The 14,196-nt window shown below is 33.3% G+C and overlaps 2 protein-coding genes across 4 annotated transcripts in view; one reads left to right on the forward strand and one right to left on the reverse strand.

The window, feature by feature from the left end:
* LOC128984756 (DNA-binding transcriptional regulator BolA-like) overlaps window positions 1-9,157 on the reverse strand; it is a 48,366-nt gene extending 39,209 nt beyond the window's left edge. Inside the window, exon 1 of the mRNA XM_054404113.1 lies at window positions 9,078-9,157. Coding sequence (XP_054260088.1) covers window positions 9,078-9,142 — 65 coding nt within the window. The 5' untranslated portion in view covers window positions 9,143-9,157. The remainder of the gene's footprint in view (window positions 1-9,077) is intronic.
* LOC128984750 (peroxiredoxin-4-like) overlaps window positions 1-14,196 on the forward strand; it is a 39,444-nt gene that overhangs the window by 10,893 nt on the left and 14,355 nt on the right. Inside the window, exons 2-3 of one of the 3 annotated variants that reach the window (XM_054404104.1) lie at window positions 6,838-7,310; window positions 9,096-9,221. In XM_054404104.1, coding sequence (XP_054260079.1) covers window positions 6,838-7,310; window positions 9,096-9,221 — 599 coding nt within the window. Of the gene's footprint in view, window positions 1-6,834; window positions 7,311-7,494; window positions 8,025-9,095; window positions 9,222-14,196 lie in introns of all 3 variants that reach the window. The other 2 variants (XM_054404103.1, XM_054404105.1) reach the window with 2 other exon arrangements.

Raw genomic sequence — 14,196 nt, forward strand, 5'->3', positions numbered from 1 at the left:
ATTTTCCAAAATATTTTTTTAAACAAATGTTCCTTATGTTTTATATATAATATTGAAGCCCATGATTTTCCAAACAAAATGGTATATAGAACAGTATAATTAACATTGTTTTTAAGCTTCTCAGATCCAATTTAATAAAACCTTGCAAATGAGCTAAAAATAGGCAGAAATTAAGGCCAAAACAAGGGACACTCGGAGGGTTAAAGAATTTAGTCAGCTGTTTCAACTAAAAAAGTTGGTTCTATGATATGGAAAAGCATTAAAAAGTTATAAGATTTACCAACAGGGTGCAGCACTATATTTTTTTTGCATTTATGAAAACAGCTAATTTGAACTAAGCAGCAACAAAAAACTGTGATTCACAATGAGAACTGTCAAAGTAGGATTGTTTACAGTATGTTTATGTTTTTCATTTCATGAATAATTTGTGATATTTTAGGAATTGTTGATAATTTATTTTTCTCTATTGTTTAGGTGAAGTGGTAGAACATTATGACTATGGTAGATGTGTAATACTATAGAATACTGTAAATTTAAAAAAGCAAATCTTATCAAACTGTGTCCTCCCTTTTTGCAAACGCAAAGCTTGAGTATAACTGCAATAAGCATTTTATATTATTTTATTTTATATTCCAACCCCGTACGAAGGACGGGTACTCTGCTAGTGGTTTTATAAATTCTTATTTTTGTGGCTTTCGACAGTAATTTGGATCCTAAGATTTTTGACATGCTTCGAAAGCAGTTAGTTGCAGCGATAAGTCTCTTTTCTCTTTCATTTTCTGTTTTGTTAATGGAGTTAACTGTTATTCCTAAGTACTTAAATTCAGAAACTCTCTCTCAAACGTCAGGTTGTCGACTTTAAATGGTCCCAAATCGTCATTTTGAAATCTTCCCACCTTGCCTAACTCCTGTGTTAGTCTGAAACGTGTCAGAGTATTCACTTTCTACCTTGACTTTATTTTTGGATCCATCCACACATATATTTGTCAAACTGTCAAACTTAATCAGCTTGTCCCGTATCCCAAACTTGTGCATTGCTTCCCAGAGTTTGGGTCTCTTTATGGTATCGTATGCTTTTATAAAGTCAATAAACAGGATGTGGCACTCTTTATCATACTCCCAATACTTTGATATTATCTGCTGCAACGCTGCAACACATGTAATTGGTTTGCTGTTGAGCGTCCACTTATAAAAGCCTGCCTGATGGTCTTCTACACATTCTTTAGCATAGATTTTGATTCTCCTCAGAATTATTTTGGACAAGTTGTATTGTATTAAAAGAGCTTAAAAAACAAATAATATAGTAGGTATATCAAAGTGTTTTTGTACGTTTGTTGGTAGGTACGGTACCGTAACGGAGAAAATTCAAACATTTGTAAATTTAAAATTCCCCTTGTTATTCTTATGCAGAATATTGTAAAATGTTTTTTTTTTTTTAATTTCTGTAGTTTGCTTGTTTATGGATATATTTTGATCAAACTTGGTAAATTTATTTATTTTATACCAAGCTATTAATATTTTACTAAAAACACACTTTATTTGTTTCCTTTTAGCAGCAAACCTAGCTACTTGTTATTTAAACCTAATGTTATTTAAATAGGTTCAATTGATAATCAATTCAGACAAATAGATATTCACTTAGTCGGCAGTTTTGCTGAGGCGGGGGTATTTAGAAACCTACAGTGTTGATATTTGGCACTCTTATTCTTAGATACATAATGTAGGCTACAAACTGTAGCATGCAAAAAGTGATATATATTAAAGAAATATGCATTTATATAACATTTTCTAAGGTACGTTTTTCAGTGTTGGGGAAGCTACTTTTAAAATGTAGCTAGCTACAACTACTGCTACATTTCCAAAAAAGTAGCTTAGCTACAGCTACAGCTACAGGTCCGAAAAAGTAGCTAGCTACAACTACAGCTACAATGAAATGTAGCTACAGCTACAATTTTAGCTACTTTTCCAAAGACGTTACTTTTTATATCACGCACATTAGGTAAATGTAAAATTAATTGCAACTACATTTTTATTGAACAAACTTTTAAACAAAAAATGTCAGTATTGTATCTAACGTTACTTGGAAAACAAATTATTCCTAGATTGTAATTAATTTGTTGGCATTATAAAACTAACATTACAACAACAGAACTAAATATTTGGGTGTCCCATCATATTTAAACTTAGTACTTATTTTTAAATATTGCATTATTTTTAAGCATCTTATATGTAAATTTCATTAAGTTCAAAGGTCATACAACCAAACTATATTTTAAAAGCTCATTTTATTTCTTTAATATAGATTCATTTATAGATGTCTTATATCAACAATTAAGATCAATAAAACTGTAAAACGATTATTTAAAAATACTTTTTTGTGTTACAGAGCCTAGCCTACTGAAATTGGAGTTTATTGCCTTTCTTTACTTTTAATGTTAAAAATGACATTGCTATAACTTTTAACCATAGTGATAAGTTACTTGTTCTATGAATAACACTTAGAAGACATTAAGTGTTATTGTCTTCTATAACAACATCGCAATTGTAAATATATGTATATGTTTGTATCTACTCAAATTCAGTTTGTTATTATGTATTTTTGTATATATTGAAATTCTGACGCCATCAATCCCTTATTGGGTAAAAGATGAAGACATGGTAATAAGGTAATAATCGTCCTATAGTGTCATTATGCATAGGGCAAATTGTGCTTCAACCTAGTTGGTACAGAAAACTGTATCTATATATTAATAGGCAAGCATGTTTCTTTAAAACCTTTTTTCTCAGCTCGTGTGCATCGTAGGGAAAATCTACGCATACCGTTGGAAAGCTATTTTCCTGTAGGTGTGCAGAATCCCTTTATAAATTTAAATAGGCTCAAAGATAAGCACAAAAAATAAGTTTAAAAGTTGTAAAAAAATAACATGGATCTTATGCGTTGCTATGCTGGTTACGAAATAACAACGAAATATAAACAGAAAATCAAAACAAATGGAGGAAACTCCAATCACATGTTTTATTTACAGTGTGGGGTGAAAATAGTTAAGTGAGTACATTACATATTTTTGGTCGAGTTTCGACCACTGGACGACCTCTCGTTCTGTTTAAATAGGGAATAAATGTGATATTTTTAAGGAGACATTTTAGTGTAAATCCAATCAGGCAAATGGAAATTCGCTAAGCCTGTAGGTTTGCTGCCGCAGGGGTATTTAGTCTTGAATGTGTAAATATATTAAATCTATTTTATATGGCCTGTGAATAAAAACCAACCCTATTAACTGTAATCAGATTTTGTTGCTTATATTCTCATAATCATTAAACTTAGAAACCTCTGGTCTTTGAACAAACTGTCATGAATTTAAGTTTAGTTTCAAAATTAACAGCATCTTACTCCAATCGATACATTCTTCAAAAATGTAAACATTGAAACTTTGAGCGCACATGGGGTGTAGCCCATAGTTAGTACACCCTTCATAATATGGAAATTGAATGATTTAATATTGCATTGTCATTAATTTGTGAGCTATGTTTCAAGTCTATAGCTCATCGGGAAGTTAGTTTTAAAAAAATTGATCGCAAAATTTGTACCGAACAGACAAGAAAGCGAGCTTATAAAAACGTTTAAAAATTACATCTAAGTTTCCCAGTGTAGACATTGGGGATAATTTCCATAAATAAAATCTGATATAAATACGCTATGTTTCATTAACCTGTTATGGGTCTATTCGAGAAGAAGGTCACCGAGAACGGTTCTCATCCTGGATCTGTTTTGCACACCTCTACTACCGATTAAAGTAATTAAAATCTGCCTGTCAAAAATGTGCTGTAGCTTTCTGTAACAATTGTTGGATAAAAATTTGTAGAATATTATCTTGTGACAGGCCTAAAATAGTTTCATATGAAAGTATTTAAGTATAGTAAGTAGGTAAGTAAAATAGCATAATTATTTAAAACCTTTATAGTCGTAATGAACTTCATTTGTTTTGTATCTTTTTATTAATGTGAATTTATTATGCAATAATTGTGACCTGTGTATTATATCATTGACTTTATATCTACACAGTGTGTAGATATAAAGTCAATGATTATATGTATCCGATCTGAAAGAGAAAATAAACAAACATTCTATTCTATTCTATTCTGTTCTAAGTAAGTATTAAAGAATATCATAGATTCCCTAAAGGATGAAGAACTAACTTATGCAAACACTACCCCCCCCCCCCTCCCCCCCACTAACTGCAAATGGGCAGACTAATAATTTAATCTGCTTACTTCTGTTTTTTCAAGCGTTTACTGTGGATGATTACGAATAAGATTTAATAGTAGGTACTTTCCCGTTAAAGGGAACTTTCGTTATTATTGATGAATTTTTTTCCATAGTCTACAACGATATTTTATTTTTTGAACCGATATATCGATATTATCAAATTGAAACATATCACCCGACAACTACGCAGAGCCGGTTTAAGCGGTAGGCAAGGTACACGGTTGCGAAGGGAGATAGAGACTAGAAACATTCAATATGTAACACTATAAGAAGCGAAACCCCAATGCTATCGAGGGCGACACTTGTGGCTGATAGAGAAAACCTACATCTCAGAGGTTCTGTCAAGCTTTACCCGCAATGAGCTATAATACAACTTGAGGTAGCACCCAGCACTGGCGCATTTACGTTAAATGTTAGTGCCACGAGGTTGTGTTGTGTATTTATGTGTCTCTATGGAGCCTGCTTTCCTATCAATTTCCTTGATAATAACTTACAAGTAGGTATTTGAATTTTTTTTAATTCAGGATGTACCCAAAACAGAGGTTTAGTAGATCAAATCTCACAGTTGTCTCACAAATATATGTCATATTTTACATAATTATAAAGCTATCGTTAACGTAAACATTTTGGTTGAACCAGAGTTTGTCTTTCAGACAAACCAACACAAGGGGAGAATGGTTTATCTTATCTAGGCTATTAGCTATTACTCGTTAAAAATAATGTTATAGGCCTATATTTCCTACTCAAAGTAAAAAGTTTATAACTTGCCAAATTGTAGGACTATAGGAGTAAGGATTTAGGGTAAATCGTGAGAAGGTGGGCCTAATGCCCATACTCTCACTATGTTCTTAATTTATTATTGTTATTCCCAAATAACAATGACCACATACAAAAACAAGTGGATTTGTTTGTTGGGCACCCCTCTACTGGACTCGTCCAGCAGACGTTCGAACATTTCAGACTTTCTTAAGCACTTATTCATTCGTATTTTGAGATGTATCCAGAGATAATCCTTACTACCAAGTTTAACATTTAAGTTTTTTAAAAGTATGTCACTATGCCTGAATGATGTTCGCTTACACTAGAAAAATGTCTAGAACCCGCTCTATGCAATTATGATAAATAAATATTGTTCAGTATCAACAAACAATCATAAAAATATTAGGATTGAAATGAAACTGTTCTAAACTAACCTTACCTAACCAAACAAACTTGCTGTAACATTTCAAAATTCTGTTTGTTATGCCACTAATGACTTTTCTGTTATCAAACGAAATTTTGAAATGGTACAGCAAGTTTGGTTAGTTATGTTAGGTTAGTTTAGAACGGTTTCATTTCTTCATCCATAGGTATATTGCTTTTGATTATACAAGATCAGTTGTCAATTTGTAATTTAAATGTGTTTGAAGATATTATAACAGAAGGAATATGGATCGTAAAGAAAAACAAAAATATCAATATATCGATAAAAATCATCGATAATAATGAATGTTCCTTTGAACAGGAAAGTAGGCCTACTGATTTAACATATAAAATGAACTGTTAAATTTGGCCCCAAGAGGTTCTTAAGCCGGTGGGTGCATTTCCAGCTGTCTACCTATAGAGAAATCTGGAAAATACGAGGGCATGAAAAGGTTTTGACGCTGACTCTTATATAAAACAGCTAACCGGCTGCGGAACTGTCACGTTATTCGCTGACCTGATCGCTTTACTCCCTCTATTGCTGTTGGCATGAGAAACAGCAAGATTAATCATTGAATATAACTATTTTGGCTAGCCTAATATATTTTTACAAACAATTTCAGCGTACATAGAAATTATATATAAATTCTACTATATTTACAATGAATCTACCTTACGATAGGCCTATTGATTATGACTTATGAGGCGATAAAATTAAAGAATTTAATATAGGCTAAGTTATATTACAAATGCAAATAATAATTTTGCAATCTCACTTGGAACTTGAATTATTTGTCTGCCCGTTTGCAGCTATAGGCCTATTGTTTGCATAGTTCTTTGTCCTTAGGGAATCTATAACAAAGTATTTTAGGCCTGTCACCAGATAATTCACAAGTTTTTATAGGTATTGTCACAGCCTGCTTACAGTATTTGCTCACTGGGCATTTCAATCATTCTAGTTGATTTAAAATTAAAAATTAAAAAAGCACGGTAAGTACTTCATTGCACGGAATGTACAAAAAAACGGAATGTAAAAAAAATCATGTTTGACTGGTGGCTACTGTGTGCCTTAAAAGCAGCACCATCTATGTTGGTGTGATGTGTCATACGCACATATTAGGCAACCTTAACATTGCTTTTGTAATATGTAGGTACCAGTTTGTGTAACTAACTATCAAAATGCTTGTATTTTTAACTTCTATTATTTGAAATTGGTTCAAAAATTTGTCAAAAACATTTTAAACAAGGCTACTGGCCTGCTTTGCTGCCGCAAGTATTAGTCCTAGCTTTTTTAAAGTGTGTTTCAAAATAAGTTTGCACTAAGCTTTCACACATTCTTCCATATTATGCTATTAGTATGTCAATAGTGTTCTTTTTTATTATAGTAGCAATCAACCCTCAGCCGTTGCTCCCAAACGTACCATAAATGAAACTGGTACCATTGTCATAACACCAGCCACAGAAGGGGAACCCTCACGATTGTTAGACGAAACTAATGTAGCCGATGAGTCTCAAACTTTAGAATATGAAACACCAAACAAAAAAAAGAGAGGAGGCAAAGGAGGAAAGAGGTTCCGAGCCGAATGGCTTTCCTTTGATATGTTCAAAGGATGGCTACGAGCTCATCCTAATCCTGAAAGAGCCATGTGTACAGCATGCAACATAGTATTGAATGCAGGAAAAAGTGAACTGGAAAAACATGCAACCTCTATTAAACATCAGAAGAAAGTAATTGAATTAAAGCAGCAGCAAAGATACGAATATGAGGTCGATAACAACACACCCAATGTGATTCTTGTGGAATCCAATGTAACCGATGTTGATAATGGACTTCACAGCTCTTTTCTACAACGGCACAACGGTGTGTATGGTTAAATGATAAATCCAACTCAAGGGCCGGGTTCTCTTAGAGGCTCTTAAGATTTCAAAGTGTAATCTTCAATTGATTGCACTTTTAGGTTGATAATTTTTATGTTTTAAAAGCTAAAATGTGGCTTAGTTTTATTTGTTCAATCAAATTGTTTTAAACTTTGTTTGTTCTCCAGGTATTTGTACCTTACTTACATAACTCCACCTAAAAGTAACTGAGACATGGCAGAACATGTTGGAGTGAATGATGTTGATTCAGATTTACTTGTTTTGAAAAGTGCTAATTCTGTGAGTCAAGATGATACCGGAAATGAAAGTTCAACCCAATCTATAGCCACCCCTCCTAAAAAGCGTAAATCAAGAAAACAGCAAAAGTATAGAAAAGCTTGGGAACATTTCCCGGAGTTTAGCTTTTGGTTGGAAGAGGTTGAAAATAACTGTTATAAAGCGAGGTGCAAAGTGTGCAGCAAGGTTCTGGTTGCTGATATTAGTGTGCTTCAATCTCACTCTCAAGCGATAAAACATTTAAATAACTCTGAAGAGTTCCGTCAGGGAATAAAAACGTTGGAAGCATTAAGTGGGGTGGGAAGTGGGCGATCAAGTGACCCCCCCTCCAGATCATTGTTTCAAAGGAAATCTGCAAACGAAGAACAGAAAGCCAAAGAAGTTGCTGAGGACATTGACTTTGACTGTTTGTCCATATCAGGTTGGCTGAAAATTCAAGTCATTCATAAGACTCAGATTCTTTGGAGTACTTTCGCAACCATAACCTTGTTCACATTTTCCGCTTTACTTTCAAATACATCATTGTGGGTGTATGCTACCAAAATATTTTGAGGGGATATTTTAACTGAACAATTAGTTTGCCTTACATAGTTGAGAAAGCCTCTAAGGGAGTCTGGGTCTTTTATCATTATGTTTAAGTACCAAAACCTATTTTACATATTTTTAGTTATTTTGTTTAAGTGTTTAAAAAAACAATGAATTGCCCTACAAATTCAGTTAAATTGAAATATATATCTAACTAATATGGAGTAAAACGAAAGTAGCCTATAAAATTCAGGAGTTTTAAATTCAAATGCATAGGCTATAATTGAACAATTATATTCATTTTAAATAGCTCTCATCGGATAGCAATAATAGAGTTCAAAATTGTTTTAGAATCTAAACATTTGGAAAAAAGCTAAGAGCGAATTATACTAAATATCAATATTAAAACATTTTATTACCATTTATTCCTCTCAATAACATACAAAATTATTTCAAATCAATCAGAATTCATGGGTGAATCTTCTACAGGCACCTTGCTCTTATGGGACCAAAACATAGGCCTAATCAGAAATTGACTTAGGCCCATGAAGAAATTTAAAATGTGTTGGGCTATAAAACGGTTTTGGCCTATTTAAATGTGGTTTTTCAGGATAAAAAAAAATAGTAAAGTATTGAAGATATGATATAATATCCTTTTGAAATATTACTCTACTCCTTAATGAGACACAATTTAATTACAATATAATATATAATATCACATACTGCCTCAATAAGACAAACACAGGCCAATAATCCAGACACATCCACCCGACTTACAATTTAAAAGAGAACCAAATATTATTTTCCAAGCAAAAGCTGATTAGTATGTGGTCTGCCCATGCTCAAAACCACCAAACAGTGTGGTTATTATATTTTTTAAAATAATGTATATAAGCACAATTTTATTTAGCTAATATTGTATTATATATAACAAAGTAAATGACTGTACTTGGGTTTTGTACAATAGATCATCTCCAGGAGCAGTTGAGTGCAGAAGGGAACTATACAGAACATTCGGAAGGACAGCAACTGTCAGCCATGTCCGGGAGAAGGCCTGTAGCCGAGCCTCCGTCCTACACCAGCAAAGCTATAGGTGAGTGTGCGACACCACAGCATCGCAGTCGAATAGAGAGAGGTTGCATGCTGATAATAATAAATGTCTAAAGTTAGACTTAGAGGCTTAGATAATTTACAGTGTTAAAACAACAGATAGTCCCTGTTCACGTAGTTAGCATTTAATGGCATATATTTCAGATGTATTAAAGGATGAGTGTACGAGTAGATATTTTGTTAAGCAATGTGCTTCACACATAGGAATAATTCTGATGAGTCCCGAGTATTTTTTACTTATTTTTTGTGTGTAGGTGCGGCCCTACACTATTTAGAATACTCTCCCTGGTAGACACTCAGTTGAAATTTGTTTTAAGTTCTTTAACTTCTATACCTAGGCTATGCATAAATACACCCCCGCCGCAGCAAACCTGCAGACGAAGCAAATTTCCATTTACCTGGCTGGATTTCTACTAAAATATTCCCCTAAAATGTTCAGATGTATTTCCTATGTAAATAACTCTTACTAATATTATAAATGTGGAAGTTTGTGTGTTTGTTTGTTTGTTTGTTTGTGTGTTTGGAGTTCAATCACGCATTAACTACTGGAGGGATTGGGCTGAAATTTGGGATGATGATAGCTCACATTCCCGATTAACATATAGGCATATTCTTATCTCAAAAATCCTTTCGGGCTCCGCCCCAGTGGCTCTGTAGTTCCTCATGTAGTTTTCATATTTAAAGGGAATTAAAGTATTTTGTCAGCTGTTTCAACTAAAAAAAGTTGGTTCTATGATATGCAAAAGTATTAAAAAGTTATAAGATTTACCAACAGAGTGCAGCACTATTATTTTTTTCTTTGTATTTATGAAAACAGCTAATTTGAACTAAGCAGCAACAAAAAGCTGTGATACGCAATGAGAACTGTCAAAGTAGGATTGTTTACAGTTGTTTATGTTTTTAATTACATGAACAATTTGTGATATTTTGCGAATTTTTAATAAATAATTTTTCTTTATTGTTTAAAGGTGAAGGGGTAGAACATAATGGTTATGGTAGATGTGTAATACTATAGTATACCGTTGACTTAAAGAAGCAAATTTTATCAAACTGTGTCCACTCCATTGAAAATGCGAAGCTTGAGTATAACTGCAATAAGCATTTTATACTTATACTAGCAGTGTACCCGTCCTTTGTACGGGGTTGGCATCTATATATATAATAGGCTAAGCCGTTTTTTGTTAATCGAACTCCTCCGTTATTATTCGCCCGATTTTGACGTTTGAGGTCTAGTATCATAGAACCAACTTGTGCAGTTGAAACAGCTGACAAAATTATGATCTTATGATATTATGATATTAAAATTTATGATTATGATATTAATCTTTAAATATGAATACTCATATGGTTAATATGAGAAACTCCAGAGCCACTGAGGCGGAGCCTGAAAGGATTTTTGAGGTATGAATATGTCTATATGTTAATCGGGAATGTCAGCTATCATCATACCAAATTTCAACCTTGTCGGTGTAGTATTTTTCGCGTTTACTTGTCACAAACATCCATCCAGCCATCCATCCATTCATCCATCGATCCATCCATGCATCCATTCATCCATACATCGATACATCCAAACATCCAAACTTTCTAAATTATAATATTAGTATGATAAGTAAACTGTTGTAATATTGCTTTTTAATGGATGGATTTTTTATTAAACTTGGTAAATTTATTTATTTCATACTAAGCTACTAATATTTTCCTAAAAATCACACTTCGTTAGTACCCTCCCTGTAGGCAGCAAAACTAGGTACTCGTTAAACATAATGTTGTTGAAATAGATTTAATTGAAAATAAATTCACACAAATGGAAATTTGTTTTGGCTGCAGGTTTGCTGCAGTGAGGGTATTATGGAATTGTAATTGATGTAGAAAGAAGACTTTGTTATAGTACATGATTAACTCTAATTTATATAAGATAGCCTACTAAATAAATCAATCCCGTTGGTCACAGTTAGTAGCGCTGGCCGCTTGTTATTTTTGCTAGCGGATACTATTCGTATTTGCTAGCAGCTATGCCCTTGCATTGCAACGGTGTCAGTATGCAAAAGAGACAATGTTGGTTCTTTGAAAATGCCAAATGGTTTCACTCCTACCATTTAATTTAGAAACAAAATTTAACTGTTTTACTTAATTTGATAATAGTACGTTTTTTTTACTCATACTGTGAATACTTATTTAGGCTACCTACGATACAAAACCAATGATAGATTCTAAGGTATGATAAAAGAATGTTTTTATGGTTTACACTGTAAACAAAAAAGCTATCACAATAGTTCCAAACCGAAAACTAGGAAAATAGAAATAAATATGGAAAATAGGGTCATTTTCTAACATATTTTAGTGAAATTATAATCAGTCAAATTGAAATTCGCTCAGTCTATAGATTTGCTGCGGCAGGGGGATTATATTACTGTTTACACACAAAAATAAACCTCATAAAATTCAGGATAAGGGCTTAGGTTGATACGGCAATGATTATAGAATCTTAATTAGTTCCTATATCCATAAAATGATTTTTTTTACAACAAATTATTCCATGTAATAGCTATTTACATTACAAGTGTAGTAAGAGCGTTTTTACATCACGCAGGTGAATGTTGTGCAACGAGCGAAGGCGAGTTGCATAATTCACCGAAGTGATGTAAACACGCTCTTGCGTAACGTGTAACGTACAAGATTTTACCTGACCCGACAGGAGGTTACGAGCAATATGCTTCATTATCAATTTCACTCATCTTCTAACAGTAACGTTCATTGCTTCATTATCAATTTCACTTATCTTCTAACAGTAACGTTCATTTACAAACAAAAGCTAGGTTAGGAAAATTCTTCAAAGCATAACAATAAAATTCAAACACACAGCTAATTTCTAGAGTTGAACGTCGTTGGCTCCATAGAGGTATATTTTTTAAGTTATCCACTCAATGTTATTTAATTGGGTTTCATTACATCACCGAGTGAGTTTTTTCCAACTTTACATCACTCGAGAAGTAAGGAAGTTGTATACATCACGCTTGGGATAGGGAAGTTTAACATGGCGGGTTAGGTAAAATATTATTACCTAACCCGCCATGTTAAACTTCCCTATCCCAAGCGTGATGTATACAACTTCCTTACTTCTCGAGTGATGTAAAGTATCAAAAACTCACTCGGTGATGTAATGAAACCCATTTAAATAACATTGAGTGATTAACTTAAAAAATATACCTCTATGGAGCCAACGACGTTCAACGCTAGAAATCAGCTGTGCTCTTGAATTTTATTGTTACGTTTTGAAGAATTTTCCTAACCTAGCTTTTGTTTGTAAATTAACGTTACTGTTAAAAGATGAGTGAAATGGATAATGATTAATATTGTTCGTAACCTCCTGTATATTGTCGGGTCAGGTAAAATATTGTACGTTACACGTTACGCAAGAGCGTGTTTACATCACTTAGGTAAATTATGCAACTCGCTTCCGCTCGTTGCACAACCTTCACCTGCGTGATGTAAAAACGCTCTTACTACACTTGTAAGGTAAATAGCTATTACAGCATTTCACAAATATTAGAACACACTCAGTATAATAGATCATAAACATAAACAAATTAAGTAACTGAAAGAATCATATACTAATGAAATGACATTAACATATGGTTTGACAGCTCCATTTAAGTAATGTTAAATAATGTTAACATTCGAGCTAGTGACATCATTATTTTAAATTTATAATCCTTACCCTATCTGTTCTAATATTCATGCAGTATTTAATATATTTGAACCAGCTGTGTGGAATTGTGAAATCAAAATTCATTTGACAGTTAGTTCTGCTTGTTTACATTTTTAAACTTTGTAGGTTTGTTCTTTGTTACCATGGATACCATCAATCAATATTTACATTTAAATCTCTCACCTCAAATTTTTGAAAGCCCACGGGGCAGAGCCCTAGGACAGTATCGAAGCGGGAACAGTTCTATATGTATCCTCAGAGCTGTAGCTTCTTTTTTGTGCAATTTGAGCCCAGTCGGTTCAGTAGTTTTTGAGATTATCTCATACACACACAGAAACCACCTCTTCTTTAGAATAGTATAGATAGATAGATGCCAACCCCATACGAAGGACGGGTACTCTGCTAGTTCTCCATAAAAATAACATGAGAATTTTCATTTACTTACAATTTTTGTAATATCTTCGTAACCGTTAGGCATTCAACTACGCTTCAATATACAAAATTATTTCTTTTTTTAATCTCTACAAAATGGTTTCTAGAAAGAAATTGTGATACTTTGTGTTTTGGGGTCAAAAATGGGAAAACCCAATTTTTACCCCACAAAACCCCCCATAAACCCCCGTTCTCATTGTCCGATCATGCTGGTTCGCGAACTCGTTAGAATAAATGTAGGTTTACACGTTTGTACCAAATGTTATCAAAATTGGATAATTTTTCCTTGAGTTATCGGGGTTATCGCACTAACTAACACATATAGGCCTACTATATATATATATATATATATATAAATTTGAACGGAGGGTGTTTTTGGCCTCTGGAGACCTCAAAACGAAAAAGTAAACCGGTCCCGGGTCTAGGTCTTTCCATGAAACCTACGGTCGCCAAAAACCTTGGTGAAACTATTTTTATAAAACCCTCTTAAGCTACTAAGTTGCTTTTTGTACTTTATTTTAACAACTAAAAGTACCTAAGTACATTTTGGATGATTTTTTTCTCATTTAATAATAGGGATGGACGGGATTGAATTTTTAGTTCGGAACGGGACGGGACTGGATTTTTATTTCCTTCTTGATTTTCGGGACGAGACGGGACGGGATTTTTTTCCTGTGGATAAAAAGAAAGTCTTGAGTATTGCAGTTACCAAAAAGACAAACGAAATCAATTTTTAACGTTTTTGGCACTGATCTATAAAAACAAAAAAATGGTTTGGTTGCAACAATTTACAGGTACATATAGAAACTTGTGA

This window comes from Macrosteles quadrilineatus, unplaced genomic scaffold (genome assembly GCF_028750875.1).
Source record: "Macrosteles quadrilineatus isolate MER2022 unplaced genomic scaffold, UCM_ALF_1.0 Scaffold_2__2_contigs__length_208266976, whole genome shotgun sequence".
Classification (NCBI taxonomy): Eukaryota; Metazoa; Arthropoda; class Insecta; order Hemiptera; family Cicadellidae; genus Macrosteles; species Macrosteles quadrilineatus.